General features: G+C 44.5%; 1 protein-coding gene across 3 annotated transcripts in view; it reads left to right on the forward strand.

Moving 5' to 3' along the window:
- Window positions 1-3,417: 3,417 nt before the first annotated feature.
- The window catches only part of LOC118789707 (cullin-9), a 41,725-nt gene continuing 33,018 nt past the window's right edge, over window positions 3,418-12,124 (forward strand). For all 3 annotated transcript variants that reach the window (XM_036546253.1, XM_036546254.1, XM_036546255.1), the window contains exons 1-2: window positions 3,418-3,581; window positions 7,090-7,740. In XM_036546253.1, the coding sequence (XP_036402146.1) occupies window positions 7,095-7,740 (646 nt within the window). In that variant the 5' untranslated portion in view covers window positions 3,418-3,581; window positions 7,090-7,094. The remainder of the gene's footprint in view (window positions 3,582-7,089; window positions 7,741-12,124) is intronic.

Genomic DNA, 12,124 nt, shown 5'->3' on the forward strand with positions numbered 1-12,124 from the left:
TTCAAAGAGAGTGCTGGAGAGCTTGTCTGCAAATAGCTGAGATTCTAAAAAGAGTCAGCTTGTGAGCGCGGCATCTCACAGTAAGAATGGGTGGAGTCCATGTGGCCTCTGCACTGAATACAAGATATAATGATCCTCCTTAGCCTTACAGTGGGAGTGCTGATTGTTAACCCATATTTATAACCCTGCACAAATTGGAGGACATTTTTGCATTGGAGGACATCAGGGCCTGTATGGTAACTATTAAGTAAGTATCAGGTAAGAAGTTTTTATTAGCAGATAATGAAAGCACAGTGCAGTACTGTTTCATACTGATAATAGTTCAATGTGACTGGTGAAATACATTAACACAAGGCATTAATGCAAGTAATTACTAAACTGCAGGAATGTGTGATGATGCTGGACTGAACTGTATACTGAGCAAAGGTGCAGATTTCCTGTGTCAAAGTGAGAGTCTCCTAGTTCTGGTTCAAACTTGGACAATAAATCATAACCAATGACTACACACAGTCTTTCTGGGGAAATCAGTGTTCCATCATCATCCTTGTCTTCTTCTTCATCATCACCTTCTGTCCTCATCGTTTTCTTCATCATCATCATTATCAACATATGTGGAGCAGTATGTAGGGTGGGAGAGGGTCTGATTGTAATCCAAGATCACAGATCCCAGTCCCTACACGGTGAAGGACTCCCAAGAGCTCATGGCTGGCTGATGCATTAACTGAGTCTCTGTCCTCTGTCGCCTGTGGGAGAATAAAAATCATTATGGGCATTTCTTTTTAAATAATTCACCCGTCTTGCACCTTTCTTAAATTTTTAAAACCAAGGCTACTTATTAATTTTGCATGATTCCTTATTCTAAATGTCCTCAGGGGCAATGATATCTCCTTGAGGTGTTATTGTGCATAATTTAAAAATCTGACAAGGAAAATAAAGACAGAATAAATGAGTAATTATAAATATCCATGTTTTCAATTTGCTCTTTCATGATTAGCTGTAACTATTTGTCTCTACTACCTTCTGGCTCTGTTCAGGTGAAATTAAATTTAGCCACTTTCTTCTACTAATAACTAGTCTTTTCAAAAAGGCCACATTTGATGCATGCAAAAATCATCTAGTCTATTGAAAAACAGCAAGGAGTATACCACTGTCTTCAAGAAGACATTTGAGGGGAATCACTTTCAGTCCATAAGCTATTCAGAGTACAATTTCTCTATGTTGATATGAAAACAGAGGCTCACATTCATTGGTTTTAATAAGCACATACTTCTGGCTGTTGTTTCCTCTGTTCAAGCTGACCGTGTGTTACTAGAGCAACCACAGCTCTAGTGCAGTCTTCTTCCTAAGCCTGCTGCACCATACGGAAATCCACGCTGTTTGCTCCATGCAGCCCAACAATCGAGCTCTCTTCAGCCTCTTTAAACGATACTGAAATAGAGATGGCAGGCATTCAAAAACCGCCTCCTGTGCATAGCAGACCCGACAATTTTCATTCATAAAATATGCATGGTATTTTATTATTCAGAATTATGTAATGATTGGTCTTGCCAAGCCTAGCAATACACAATATATATGCGAATGTACATAAGGTGAGTGTTCCAGGAGGACATGTTTCACTGCAGGAGCTAGGATCCTAACTAAACCAACTCAAAGCTGGTCTCTCGCTACACCATGCGGATATTATCAGATCATTAAGCCAAGCCTCACAGCAAGGCAGAAATGTCTTGCTACAAGCTTTCACTAGTGATGTCACCCTGTCCAACAGGCATCCCTACTCTGCAATAGGAGTTGTGTCTACTTGATAACTGGCCAAAAATGCATGCATTTCAGTGAGGCATTTGATAATGTGTGTACATTTTAACATGAAAAGCTTCAACTCATGTCAAATTATCCCCACTGTGTGATTGCCTTAGCCTTTGAGATCCCTTAAGCTTTCTCATTCATGCTGAGGTGCACTTTAGGTAAAAGGAACGGAATGGTAAATGCAGTACTTTGTGGTAACAGATGCTTGATAAAAATACAGAAGTCACTTTTTCTTTGGTAAATCATATGAGCCTTGGAAATTGTGGCTGATGTTTTGTTGTAAAGTTGAGCCTGCACACACCCAGCCCCCGAACTTCACACACAGCCCAGCTTCTCAGCCCAGAGATGTCCAACTTGTCGGTGCTCTCAGCTCAAACTGGCTATCAGCCACACGCATCCGTTCTCATTCTTATCTGGTCAAAGTGACAGATACCATGAAGACAGACATTGCAGTGAATTAATACTGCCTCTGTCATGCTGCGGTGGAGCAGAAACAGTTTTTCATTTACTAAAATACCAGCGTTCAGTCTAAGATGTACATACAGCCATTGCTACAACTGCTTCCAAATGTCATTTCTGTGCTGATGCATGATCACCCTCAGTTGTTTGAGTAATTCCACCAGCTCTACCGGGTCTCCATTTATAAAGGTTTGGACAAGATTTGAACAGAAGCTTTCAAGTGTCTGTTTCTTTCTTCCTTTCTTTTCAAATATTTATTTTTGTTTTTGTTGCTGCACTGCTCAACAAAATATGAAATGGAATCATTCTAAGGACAGTTGAGGTGGTCAGATGGTCCAAATTTTCTGACTCCATCCAATGACTTTTTTATAGGAAGTAATGTGTCGAGACAATTGTTACAACACAGTATACACATCAAAGGACTAAAAACAGCTCCAAATGGCTCTGATATTTGTAATCATAGTGCCTTCCATTATAACACACATTCATTTATTCATTTCATTCATTGATTTATTGCATAGAGAGTTTTGTTGCCAGCTTGATAGAATTGGTGAAACTTTTAAGATGTATGCTGCGGTTATCATAATGTGTTGATGGATGGTACTGAGGGCAGAGTTGAAATCTGCATGTTGAACTTTGTCACAGATGGTTCATCAACATAGGCTGTGTTTTGGCACAGAGGATGAAATGTAAAAAGAAGTGTGCTTTTGAATTTTAGTCATGCTCTCCTGGCTCTGGCTTTGACCGCCTTGGGGATTGGCTCTCTCTTTTTCAGTAATTTGCAGATGTACATTCATCTTAGCTGTTATCCAGCAAGCTAAAGACTCTTGGGCTAATTGTGTGTGCTGTATCCTGATTTAATTAATCCAGGTAGCTCATAATCTCCATAATTTGCATGTACACTGACGGATTTCAGAAGCATTCTGCAATATAATATTCATTCAGCCTTCAGGCACTATTGTCATTATTTTATCTCCACTGTTTGTGTCAAGAAAAGTTCGACAATATGAACATACATACTGCCATGAATCCCATGAAAAAATCAAAGGTGGACAACGTTTAAAATAAAGTAAATTTGGCCTCCAATGCTGTAGATGGCAGTTATGCGCCGCGTATGTGTGATTACTCCGTGTTTAACATTCTACTCAAGAAGAAGAAAACGGAATACCTGCCTGCCTGTCAGGGAAGGTTCAACTTATTACCACTCGGAGGCAGCGCAAATATTTCCAGGCTGGGCAACGATACTTTACAACGAAGACGGAAACTCCATCGATTGAGGGGGAAAGCAGAGAAAAAGGGGAGACCCTGTAACACTGGAGGTGGGTGAGACATTGTCTCTGTTGAATTCTGGGTGTTGCCAGGCCGCGCCGATTCTCCGGCGTTTTCTAGCCAAGCTAGCGCGTTAGGTGAAGAAAAGCGCAGGCGACAGCTGCCTCGGGTAGGGTTCAGGTACAAACAAGGCCACGGTTAGAAACCGAAACGTTGGTTGTCGCTCCGGCGTTATGAACTTAAACAAATCCGCAGGTGTATCTTACTACCGTTATCAAGCTTTTGGGAACTTGAGCTGACTCACTACTCATCTGATGCAATAAGAGACGGGTAGCTAGCAAGCTAGTAGCAGTTACGTCAATTAGCTAGCTGATGTTAGCTAAACATTGCCATTCTTGCGAGCGAGCTAATTGAATTGGCATCTGGGTTTAGCTAGCCAAACCCGGAGCTGGTAAAGTTCTGCCGTATGTTAGCGTGTTGTATGACTAGGCGTGTAATAGCTGTTGCATTGCGTCAACACGTGTGTAACAGCAGTTAACGTAGATTCTAGTTAGCGAGAGTCAGCGAACGGATTTTACTTAGCTTGCCAGGTAACTGTCTTGTGAGTTTAATAGCTTGCGACCAACCCAGATAGCAAGCTATGTGGACAGAGCGAGTCAGTGAATATTTAGTTAGCTAGCTGGTAGTTCAACGTTGTGATAATTATTGCTAATTCGATGAATACGTAGTTTGAAGGACCGCGTTCTAACGATATGCGGCTAGTGCAGGTTTTATAGATCTGATTGCAGGCTTTCTTGCTTGCTAGGTAGCTAGCTAGTTATCTAACATTAGACTCAATGCTGGTTTCAGGCCTCAATCAAATGTAGTCATGAAAAAATAGGGTACAGTTTCCGTATAACATGTGACAGTTGTAAACGTTTCCCGTTTATTTGAACTGCTTTCCATTTGTGATCAAAGGGCTATTAGTTATCTTACTAGTGTAACGTTAACTATGAAGTATAGTTGTAGCGCTAGGTAGTTAGCCGGCTAGGTAGCTAACGTTGCTTATGATGTCAATCATTTTTGTAGCTAGCTAGCTACTGTAGCTAGTTGGCTAGATAACTAGATATCCATTCAGTGATAACGAGCAAACCAGTGAACTTAGGATACGTTGATAAAGTTAATTAACTTAGCTAACGCAGTCAGTGTGATGGGATTACGTAAATTTTAAGAGTTTGGTAGTGTAGCGCAATGTCGCGGTGGGAAAGAACCGGCGTTTCACGTTAACAAACTTAACATCAGTTAACTAACGTTAAATAAACGTTTAGCTGCCGATCAGCGTCCCCCTCTCTAACGGTGTTTAGCTTGCTAGCTAACAGGTTGCCTACATAATATTTCGGGGTCTTGTGGTCGTAACGGTAGGTAACTACTAACTAGTTTGATGTCAAAGAGAAGATGAGCTCGGTTAACGCTATGAAATAACCTTGAGTGGTTTAGTCTGGTAACGTTAGCTAGCTAACAAGTTAGCTAATCGTTTCCAAGCGCTTACATTGCCCAGCTCCTCTTGGGACAAATTAGGCACAGATGCACAGTGTTACAAAGTTACGAAACTTGTACGATTGTGGTGCATCGTGTTAACGAAAATGTCGAGGAATTTTAAATTGCTGAATAAGGTTTCGTCGGAATTTTGTTCGCCAACCCCTGTGGTAGAGCAAAGCGCCGAAGCAAATGGGGTCATTGTCGGTTACGTTTGTCGGTTGCATGATTTGCACCAGAAGTCGTCGGTTCTAGAAAGAGGAAGTCCAACATTGGGCGATCGCATTATTTGAAATACTGTCTATGAACAGAAAGCTTCCTGAAGCATCTGGATTCACGTTTCTATCTTAGTGCCCTGATCCTTTGAAGCTAATATGCGAGGAATATCGGTTTAATTTTTGAAATGGACGTGTGTAGTACATCAGGATGTTAATCATTCATTCCACCGTGTTGATGTTTGTACGTTTTATATGATTAAAGCATTTTCCACAGCGTTTTGTTACGAGTGAATTTTGGCCTCCTTTGCTTCTCAGTCTCCATGTGTCCATGCCGTCCTTCGTATACAGTAGGTTATATGTTGATACTCTGACATTTTTGTGAATTCCTAGATATGCGTATGCTTCTCACCAGAAGTTGATCAAGCGGCTATAGCTGTCTCAATCATCACAGCACCCTATCTTAAAGCGGTTAGCAGTACTTTGCATTAAGCTGTCAGTCACTGAGACTCCAGGCACAGTATGCTATGCATGTGATGGGTGAGTACTGTGGCATTGTGCTGTCTCTCGTAATATCACCCAGTCTCTACCACTTGAAGACACACCTATACAACTTCCATTGTATGATAGTTTGATCCAGTTCCATTTTTTGGGGCATACAGAGTGTGTGTATAAACAGGTGGTTTGATATTTCAGGTGTGTCTTCTTGATTTGCATAAACTGACATGACACACCCAATGACATTTAGTGGCTTTCTGCATCCGTCTGCAAACGTCGTTACACCTTGTGTGTCAAATCTGGCAATATGTAAGTTTCCTCTTCTCAGCTGTGTGGAGTGCAAGTTGTCTTTTGTTTATTTTACCACACACCCTTGAGGAATAAGTATGTAACCTTGCAGACACTTTTCTTTCAATTAAAAGGAAGTTTCTTGTGCTGTGTGAAATACGCTGCTGTTCAGTTTAAACTAGGGATCAAGTGTTGCTGTAAGTCTTCCACGTTGGCATGTGTGGTGGTATGTCAGATTCACTGTGATGTCACCTCGTCCCTGTCCCTTAGGCATTGCAGGGTGGATTTGCTTTGGACGCCTTTAATAATTTAAATCATTGTGTATAAACATGCCTGTTTATTCCCATGGCAACTATTGTTTAAACTAATATTCTAGTAAGTTTAATAAGCTTCTTGCATATGCTGGCTCATTCCAACCAAAACGGTTTCTTCAAGAGCTGTGAATTGATCATTAATTATCTGAATTAGTGTTTTATAATGTTAGCTTTCTTAATTCTCTATGGGCATAGAAAATAAGAATGAGATCACTTTTCATTCTTCATGACAAAGATGACATTTATGAAAGGACCTGTTAATCAGCTAATTTTTCACGAAATAAATGCATTTGTTTTCCGCTGTACATTGTGCTCTTTCAGATGACTATGAAAAGGACAGTTTGACTAGTTTGTCATTTGATTGACAGAAAGAATCACACTGGACTCATACTCATGGTTTGTGTACCTGGTTACTGTGAAGAAATACTCATCTGTGCTAAACGGATCAGATAAAGCAAATGGTAATGGGCAAAACACTTGTCCTGATTAAATCAGTTTAAAGACAGGTAATCGTAAGAATTCTAAGGCATACTTACAGTAACTCTACTCAGGGGTCTTTACTGGAGTTGTCGATGCCATTAATAGACTGTGACCTAATGATTAATAACTTGTAGGAAGTCTTTGAGTGGAAGTAGGAAGCTTCGTTGCGCTTATGTGTCCTCGAGCGACTGGAGGCAGAGAGACTTGCCGTAACGCGTGGTCTGACAATCTCCCCCCTCTCTTTCCAGCGACCATGGTGGGCGAACGCCGCAATGGGAACCTGCTGGTGCAGCTGGGCCCAAAGCAGCAGGCTTACCCGGAGGAGCTGATCCGGCAGCGGCGGACGCACGACGGCCAGACGGAGTACCTGATCCGCTGGAGCCTGCTGGCCGTGGACGAGGGCGGCGGCTCGGGGGGCGGGGCCAGCGAGGCAGGCGGGGGCGGGAGCGGCGGCTCGGGCGGCGGCGGCTCCTCCTCGGGCGAGAGCAAGACCGAGAACATCCTGATGTGGATGTCCAAGGAGGACGTCTACGCCAACTGCCCCACGCTGCTGGGTAAGCGCACGGCCGACGTGCAGCGGCCGCTGAAGGAAGAGCGGCCCAGCAGCGAGTTCCCCGCCGACGTCACCTTCGACGAGGTTGAGCTCTCCGACATGAAGGACGACGTCAAGAACCTGGTGCGGCGGGCGCGCAAGCAGATGGCCAAGAAGAGCGACCTGGCCATCAGCATCACCCACACCATCCACGTGCTGAGCGCCTACGCCAGCATCGGCTCGCTGGTGGGCGTCTTCAAGGAGACGGGCGCCCTGGACCTGCTCATGGAGCTGCTCTGCAACAAGGAGAGGCAGACGCGGCGCAGCGCCGGCAAGATGCTCCGCGCACTGGCCTCGCACGACGCAGGTAAAGCCCAGCCGCCTCTTCCTCCTCCTCCTCCTCTTCACTTTCTTAGTTCTTCCGCTCTCTTGAGAAAGTAGGAATGGCATCCCCTGAGCTCTTCAGTTCATTCAGCGTGAAGAGCAGGTTTAAGCCGGATCTCTTTTTCTCTTTGTGCTTAACCTTGGGCTGTGTCGACCTGGTTAATAGTCTTCTCTTTCTCTCTAGTTTTTGCGCTCTTTTCCCCTCAAACAGAAGCGCAGCAGGAATAGCCCATCTTGTTTTATCATCATGTGTTGCGGCTGTAGCTGCGGTATGGCGGATTTACGCGGTCTGTCATGCTTTCTAGTTGTGGTGCAGAGGCCCGTTCCGCATGCCACATCAGTCATTTGAAGTCAGGCGGTTTCCTGTGGCTGTCAACGCTTGTTTATTGTCAGTTAGGCAAGTCTTCATTTGGGGAAGTCTTGTCCTCCCTGTGCAATATACAGTCTTGGTTTGTGATCCCATTTCTGTACTCCTTTGCTTTCTAGAAGTACATTATCACAGTGATATTTTTGTTTTATATTTGTTCAAGTGGGTGGGGAAAAGCAGGCGGGTTAAATTCTTCCTTAACTGTTTACTTTTACTCCAGCATACTTTGCCCTGAAGTGTGTTGTCTCTCCGTTCGCCAGCCTTTTCCAAAAGCGAGATCCCAATTAATCTTGAAGACAAGAGATTGTGTTATCATCTCCAGGAAACGTTTGATGGCTGTCTGCCCTTCAAAGTATGAGTGCAGACATTTGCAGTTATTTTTACATCTGATCGTAGACTGTGAAGTGGAATATTTTAATTATCCAAAAATAATTTCAAAGCAACAGTGAAAGTCTTCAAGCACAAAGTTATAAACAGATGTTTACAATTTAAGAACAATTAAATACTCCTAACATAAGGACTTAGTTATTTAATGTTGTACAGATTGCACAGCATTCCACATGCATATCATGAATGAATCATTGGGCTGTGGCGTGGGCGTCTTGAGTGTGGTTGCATGGTATTTGTTTCCCTCCGCAGTTTAATATCCCTTTTCCACTGCATAACTGGAACCAGGTCAGCCCAGGCAGGGTCCAAAGCTAACTGGCCCAGCGCAGCACAGTTCCTTTCCCACCCTGTTACCTGCAACCAGAGCCTTAGCACATGAGACCAGGCAGAATGCTGGCAGCCGCCCAGGTTAAGAAAACTTCCTGGACTTGATCTGTAGTCCGAGGCTGAGGTTTTCCCGGAAAAGAAACAGACTCTGTATCACTTTTAGGGACATCTGGTTGTTTGCTGTGATAAGCAGTCGTGCTGGTGTCCCTGCTCAATTCTGGGCTTATCTCTTTGCGGTTTTTAGCGTCTGGGTACGTGGCTCCCTTGTCAGTATGCCAGCAGCCGTAACACCCGCAAGTCCAAGGAAAAACATCCGGGACCTGAACTAGGTTAGCCGCTCTGGTTCCAACTCAACAGTGGAGAAAGGGGTGGTGGGGAGACATCTTTTCTTCGATAGAAGACGCGGAAAGTTTGCTTGTTTCGTGTGCCGTTTTTACAGTGAGGGGAAGATCTGAATAAGCAGTTCTAAACAGAAAGGCATGTAGTGAATCATCTCATTATTGAATTGCCTCGGCGGTGCCAAAGTGGCTGAGATGGCCATGGTCAACGGTGTTTTTTCCACCCCAGTCCGTTTCTTACTCAGCTCTAATTTGTTGAGTCATTTCCTAGTCTAACGGCACTCTGTATCGCTGGGTCCAGCTAAGTGATTTTTCTCTCTTTTTGTCAATAGAATTACGCTGGTATGCATACTGCACTCAGTTAGCCCCAGCGTTTCTTTGGCATTTTCTTTCCCTGTGGGGGGAAAATGCCACAGGCCATCTTCCCTCTACCTCTGCCAAAGTGAAATCTAGACCTGGCCCTTTATATAGTGCGTGGGATCACACCTACGCCACCCATAGGCATGTCCTTATTGGACAGCACCCCCCCTCCCCTCGCTCTCACTGGCAGCTGACCAGCTCCTGGCAGTGTTTGGCATGATTACATCACATGGTTGATATTATGGCTCGTCATTATGAGCAGACCAGCTTTTCAACACGAGTCATTACTGACTTGAGGACCCGGGAGTGTGAACTTAACGTTTTTTGGGACGTTCAGTTTGGCTCTTTTTAAAAATAATCAGAATGTTTTATGCCTTTTTGTCCCTTCATGCCATGACAGTCTCAAGTGGACAAGTGAATTTTTAAGCTGCCTGGCAAGCTCCCGTTACCTCACGGTTTGATCGTCTTTAATAATTTATTTCCCAACCGCGCAGCAACGTGGCCGTGTCACATGGCACTTGTTTACACTGCCAGTTCAAAGTTCATCAAACCAATTTTCTGGGCCAGCAATCACCGCAGTTCGGTTTCCACACATGTTGTCTAGAAATATTTGCGTGTCACTGATTACTTACGTAATTTTTTTTGTTCAGCACTGCTTTTCTGTAAAGAGTTCTCCCTCCTCTTTCACGTGGATTTTTAATGGAGTGTGACTGGGATGAACTTTGTTTCACAGGAAATACAAGAGAGCTTTGGTTATAGTCGGTCATGTTACTGTGAGTCAGTGTGGAGGAGGCTGTGCCAGCCCGTGCTCCGTCTGATCTCGGAGCGCTGTCTGCCGGCCTCGGAAGCTCCTCTTCCTTATCTACCCGTTCCTAGAGCTCGGGTGGAACACGCATGTTTATTTGTATGGCTGGGGCGGTGGTGATGGGTGAGGAGCTTAGATACCCCACCCAACAACAGCAGCATATGCCCTTTTCCTGCCAGGTGTGGCTGGAATTGCATTTGGCCTGGAGAATGGGTGGGAACAGCGAAATCTGGCGATTGTTGATTCATAGAATTCCACAGGCAGCCCCACGTGTTCGGAGTAAAGAAAGCAAGCCCACCTCAGCCCTGCTTTAGTAATGAAATGGCAAATAAACAAGCTCAAAAGAAAGTTCAAATTTTCCTTTGCTCACAAAATAAGCGTGATTCTTTCGTATATATGAAGAAGAATACAGTGGTCTTTTATAAATACTTACCCTTTGTCAACACAGCATGCTTTGTCTGTATGTGTAAGAGAACCTGTTTTTGGTGTTTCAATGGTAGCCACATTTTTGTCAAACTCATGCCACGTGGAGTATGTGCAAGTAGATTTTAATATTTTGAAGTGATCAGTTAAGATGTAAAACGTTGGGAATGCTTTGCATAAACCAAATAAATCTGGTGTCACATGATTGACGGTCCTGGAGTAGGAGTGTTCCCACCCGAGTGTCACTTTTTTTTTTTTTTTTTTGAGGGGGGGTGGGGGTGGTCAATGCCACCGAAATGATCCCACTGCAGGAAAAAGGGACAACGCCAAAGGAGCTGCCGTATTGCCGTAGCTGTCCGTCCGTCCGTCCCCCAGTATCCCCCCCAAAGCCTTGCACGCCATCACTGTAATGGGGAGGCTCCCGTCCAGCGGGGCGAGCCAGCTAAAAGTAGAGGAAAAGGGTGGCATGACACGGCAAGGTTGGCGTGCAGCGCCGCATTCCTCGGTCTGGAAGGGACAGTTTCACCCGCCGTTTGTTTTCCGGCCGTGTCTCCCGCTGTCGGGCCCGGGCTCGCGGCGGCCCCCCGTTTCCATGGCTGCGGCGGGCCGGGGGAGGTAATCATTCACTCCCTGTTCACAGTGCTGTAGCAGCCCCCCCCCCGGCGCTCGTGAGCAGGTATACGGAATACCTATTGTTACAAGGGAGGAACAGACTCGGATAACTTGAACTGACCTGATGAGTTCGGTCTGTCATGGGGGGGGGGGGGGAAGTAATGAGATATAATTACAGTGATGACTGTGACAGGCAAATGCAAATCACACCACTGCATCTTGGATTAACACAGGGCTGTGTACTTGGTTCTGGCATGGAAACCAAAACAGTAACTGAATAAAACGGTCAGACTTGAGCGTAACTGTGGGAGAAGTCTGTCTCACATAAAGTACAATAATAAACTGTTATAGTGCCATTGTTATTCAACTGTATAAATATAAGCAACATGTTTTTGCTGTTTTAATCTGACACTGGTAATTTGTCAGAATACTGATTAATGTTAGTATTGGTGTTTTAGCACTGTAACTCTGTGCTGTAATTCACAGAGCTTGTGCTACACTGAGCTGCTGATGGCCCGGCAGCAGTTGTGGTTTGTGCCAGCATTTGAAACAAAGTGGCAGTGGTGATTTTATGTAAGCGTCCTCTCCAATTGTGTTTGCGAGTGAAACCTGATCACGTTGTAGGATATGCCACATCAGCCGAACTCCTCCGGAGCTGTGCTGACCACACGATTCATCACGCTGAATCCTGGCAGCTCCCTCGGAAGAAAACTTGATCGAATGCGTACGATATAGGAACCCAGAGCAC

This window comes from Megalops cyprinoides, chromosome 15 (genome assembly GCF_013368585.1).
Source record: "Megalops cyprinoides isolate fMegCyp1 chromosome 15, fMegCyp1.pri, whole genome shotgun sequence".
Taxonomy (NCBI): domain Eukaryota; kingdom Metazoa; phylum Chordata; class Actinopteri; order Elopiformes; family Megalopidae; genus Megalops; species Megalops cyprinoides.